The sequence below is a fragment of the Malania oleifera genome, chromosome 13 (genome assembly GCF_029873635.1).
Source record: "Malania oleifera isolate guangnan ecotype guangnan chromosome 13, ASM2987363v1, whole genome shotgun sequence".
Classification (NCBI taxonomy): Eukaryota; Viridiplantae; Streptophyta; class Magnoliopsida; order Santalales; family Ximeniaceae; genus Malania; species Malania oleifera.
This window is the reverse complement of record NC_080429.1, coordinates 21730652-21735453: the sequence shown is the minus strand read 5'-3', so window position 1 is coordinate 21735453 and position 4802 is coordinate 21730652. Positions and strand designations below refer to the sequence as shown.

Here is a 4802-nt window from a genome sequence, read left to right as displayed (position 1 = left end):
AATAATGGGAGATGGAAGGACGAGGGAAACGTGCGTAGACTGAGAAGAAGAAGAAATAAAATAAAATAAAATAAAAATTTATGTTTCTTGATCCTTGAGAAGACCACTGATATAAATGTATATTAGTGGTTTCCTGAAAGAACAGGAAACATAAATTTTTATTTTATTTTATTCTTATTATTTAATTAATAATAAATAATTGTATTCTTATTATATTATATTATTTAATTAATAAGAATAAATTAATTAATTAATATTATTTTTTATTATTATTATTTTAATTAATTTTTTTTATTTTTTTTATTTTTTATTTTTTTTTTTGGATTACTACATCCCAGCTCTCCAGTTTCAACCAAACTATTGCTTGTGATTTTTCGTCCATGACGTGATACATCATGTCATTGGCCAGACAAAGCCTTGAAGTAGCCATAGCCTTCACTTCCAACTCGTGATTGATTGAATATGTTGATCGAATCGCTAATACGTTGATGTATTGATTCAGGTCCGAACCCTCTGCTATCTTAAGCCCGTAAAGTTTATGCTTAAGATACAACTTTCATCAATGACTTGAACATATCTCGACTTTCCAATTTCAGCCAAATTGTTGTTGGTGATTTTCAAAAGGCGTTATAACATAATGCTCACCAACACGTCCTTAACTTCTGCCAAAGTCCAAAATTTCTCGTTCCATCGAACTTACCAATAACTTTGCAAAAGAAATTTCAAAAGGCATTATAACATAATGCTAACCAATTTGTTGTGCACTGCGCAGCGAAAAAACACAAATTGAATCCAAAACAAGCAATGCTGCAACCAACACAACGAATGAATACAAAAATGATTCACAAAAAGAAAAAATAAAGTAATAAGAACACACGACACAAGAAATTACGTGGTTCGGCAATGTGCCTACGTCCACGAGAGCAAGTGGTTGATTTTCACTATCAAATCGTCAAAATGTACAAAAGACTTAGAATGCATTTAAAACACTTCTGTAGTAAATCTCAAAAGAAAATCCTTCAAATCTACTGATCTCTTGATTCAAATCCATGATCTGCGCCAAACGAAACCATCGACAATTTCAGCAAACTGTCAATAGTTTAATACCGAGAGTTGTTCCCCTACATACTGAAACCGTCGATGGTTATCTCTCGAGACCAAAACCGTCGATCATACTGTCAAATAAATAGTCGACGATTTCTTCTTACAGCCCAGCTTCCTTATTCTTTACTTCACGAAACTTTCCCAGCGCATGCATTCCCCTCAACATGAGCTACATATCAACAACGTCTGCCCCAATTTTCTTTTGTATCTCTTTAGAACTGGACCTGCAACATTACGAACGTAGGAATCAGAATGTAAAATCAACGGGAAAGGAACATAAAATAATTCGCTTAAGAATGCAAGACCTACTAACCGGATTTTACCCCCACAGAATTTTGACAAAAATGCTCGGGGTCTTGCTAAAGAATTCTGGCTGCAGATACTTCTCTCTCTCTCTCTCTCTCTCTCTCTCTTCTTTTCTTTTTTTTTTCTTTTCTTTTTTTTGCTTCCTAATATATGTTCCCTAAATTTGTGTCATGAGCTTACTGCTTGCTCCAGCTTCGAGGGCGGACCTGGCGAAAGTGGGGGAAATAGAGAACAAAACAAATAATTTATATCAGAAATTGCCTATCACACATATTAGCACAATTGACATAGCAGGCCAACAGAGCAAGACGTACAGACATTTAAGGTCTATTCACTATTAGCTATATTTAGAGCAGCCAGCAGGATGACAAAACAGAGAATTTTCAAAAGAAATAAGGTCATGCCAAGGCAAATTAGGTACAAAAAAAACTACTGCGTGTTGCAGAAAACCAAAGCAAAGCAGCAGAATGTACCTTCCTAAGAATGGCCAAACACAACATTACTTTAAATCAACAGAAACCAGCACTGCTATATAATGAGAAAAACAATAAGCTCTATCATAAAATTAAAACCTCGAACAGAGAAAAAATCATAACACAATTATGTACTATGCCATTCCATAAAAGCTCAGAAATGAAATACAATAGCAATAACAAATCGGCGGCATGGCCCAATATACTCGGGGTAACCCTGCAAACCTGTGCAGTATTTTAGCTACTCCACCCAAGAAAGCCACAATCAGCCATGTCTTCAACAAAAATGGTGAAGGGAGACCTAATAATGCTACAACCAACAGAAAAGAGAGCAACCTCAAGAAGAACAGCAAAGAAGATGAAGCTATAGAGCATAGCAAATTTTAAGAAAGGAAAGATCATGAACCGCAAGTTCGTCTCATTTTTTTAAGACAAGAAGGTGGGCATTTTGTATTATGTTCTTTCCAAAACAACACAAATCCAATGCTCAAACGCCCAAAAAATGTGTAATAATTGCATTTCTAATTAGTCAACTAGAGTCACAAGTTGCTTCCGATAAATAGTTCATTACATCTTCAGAGTCACCAACTCCCTTCCTTTTTTAGTTTTTTGTCATGGTTTGATGAGCATGAGCCATTATAGCATTAGCATTCGAGGTTACTTGACAGAAAGTGGAGGGACACACAATGCTTTTTAGGAAGTGGAGGGACACACATATGCTTTGTTCTATAAGAAAGGAAAACTTTTTAAAAGCAACTGTAAGAACCCAATAGAACCCGTCAAAGCAAGAACAACCATGAAGCCATTAGGACATACCACAAAGAAAAAGCACAGCCCTTCAAAGAATAAGCATTACCCCGGGTGGGGGGTGTAATGTGGGAACAACAACGAAGGAAAAAAAAAAGGGTTGCCTACCTTAAGTGCGGCAGGTCCACAACCGACAGCAACCAATTTGGAAGCAGGAAATAGGGAAGTTGCAGCACTATGATCCCACTGGGGAAATACCCTGTTTGATTGCCGATAAAAAGCAAGAAAACAGAGAAAATTAGCACAAACTAAACTCTCAGATGTTCATCATTCGGGATGCCAGAAAGCGAACCTTCCAAATCAACTGAGCACACTGTACAACTATTTCCTCAGCAAACAAGCTGAGATTCGGCCAAATACAGGACAGGAAAACGAACCTGATTTCACCAGATCAGGTTCACAGCAAAATCACGAGCTGCAGATGATGAACTTGGAAGCCGGAGACACCAATCCTGCAAAGCAAACAAGACAAATTGAAATCAGATTCTGAGAACACCAGGTAAGTGGCTTCCATTTTATTTCGACACTGGAGCTCTTCATCCTCCTCCCGTTCTGAGGCTCCTTCGACAGATCGAAGCTCGCCCCTTTCATCCTCAGTTCCTGAATACACCTCCCCACTGCTCTGTTATCGTTCCTCAACCTCTGCAGCTGTCCCCACACCTTCCAGTACCAACATAGCTTCACCTGAACTAAACCCACAATCGCAATCGAAGTCGAGACCGACAAAATCGACGGAATCCACCATTTCCGGCAAGTCTCGTGCTTCCCGGAAGATCCGAACACGATTGTGGAGCAAAGCCCGTGGAAGATGAAGAAAAAACAGCAGAGCTGGAAGATTTCTCTTCTGATGGTGTCGAGTCGGGTCTCCTTGGCGGCGATCCGGCGGCCGAAGAGGTCTTCTTCTCTCTGCCACAACTTCAGAAGTAGGCGGTGGCCGGGGCTACGGGAGATTTCCATTAGGGGGTGGTGTTGGATGGCATCATCAAGCACTGTGCGCATTTTCTGCTGATGACGATGCTCTTCGTCGACTGGGATTTCGACGACATGAGCATCCTTGTATCCTGCCATTTCAACTGAGATACAAATATTAGTTTGCACAAAAGATAAAATTAACAGTCGTGTGTTAATCCTACTAAAACAAAAAAAACAGAAATTGCAGTCGAGCAAAACAGAACGAAAACGAGAACGAGCTTAGAAATTCGAGAATCTGGAAATGGAAGAGCTTTTTTCAGATTAATTAGTTGGATTTGATGGCCGAAGATGGAGGAGGATCCCTCTATTTATTTGGATATGGAACACCTGACTGCTGCAACGGTCCATTTTTCTGGTCCTTGCCACGGCCAGCAGGGCAACGGTCAGATCACGCTCCCAAAAACAAAAATAAAATAAAAACTCTCAATAGCTTTTTACACTTAAAGTAGCATGTCGGTCAATTAGTGTCAATTTGTTCAAATAAAATTTAAATAACAATTAATATGAATTAAATGGAGTTATTGAATTATTTATCCAAATAATTACAATGGGTTTATTAACTTTGTTGTGGACAATACACTTATATTATTTTTTTTACGAAAATTTATTATAAATATATATAAAATATATTAGAGGCACACACATATTGATATTGAATTGATAATACGACTAATTTATTTGTAAAGTCAATGGAATCTCTTTTATAAGTATTATAATTAATAAATATGTTTCCTTTTTCTCAAAAGAATCTACAAAATCAAAATAACTATTTGTGAATTGTAAATATGTGGGCCCTAATATTAACAAAAATCATTAAAAATTCAAAGTTATACTTCTAATTGATCCCACATAAAATTATTCAAAATAATCAAAAAATGTGAAAAAGCATTCCAAAACTTGGGTAATGTTTATCAACCTCAAATAAAATTTCATATCCATTAGACTTGCTTGTACGCCTCTAACCCCAAGTTACATAATGATAGTTTAATTATTAGGAATGAGAAATAAAAGAGCTCATGTTGTAATATGTGGCTCAAGTGGAATGCAAGTACAAGGAGAAAATATGGTAGAAAATAGGAATGTTGACTTGCCAGAGGAAACCGTCAATGGCTTCCCTGAAACCGTTAACGATTTTGCCAG

General features: G+C 37.2%; 1 protein-coding gene across 1 annotated transcript; it reads right to left on the bottom strand.

The window, feature by feature from the left end:
* Nucleotides 1-888: 888 nt before the first annotated feature.
* On the bottom strand, nucleotides 889-4076 carry LOC131146742 (uncharacterized). Its single transcript, XM_058096509.1, has 4 exons — nucleotides 3068-4076; nucleotides 2799-2889; nucleotides 1418-1616; nucleotides 889-1328 (listed from the first exon to the last, which is right to left on the bottom strand). The coding sequence occupies exon 1, from the start codon at nucleotides 3756-3758 to the stop codon at nucleotides 3099-3101; it is 660 nt and encodes a 219-aa protein (XP_057952492.1). The 5' UTR covers nucleotides 3759-4076; the 3' UTR covers nucleotides 889-1328; nucleotides 1418-1616; nucleotides 2799-2889; nucleotides 3068-3098.
* Between the last annotated feature and the right edge of the window lie 726 nt (nucleotides 4077-4802).

Bases quoted from the DNA above. Each gene is read 5' to 3' on its own strand.
- LOC131146742 (XM_058096509.1), bottom strand. From the start codon at position 3,758: ATGGCAGGATACAAGGATGCTCATGTCGTCGAAATCCCAGTCGACGAA.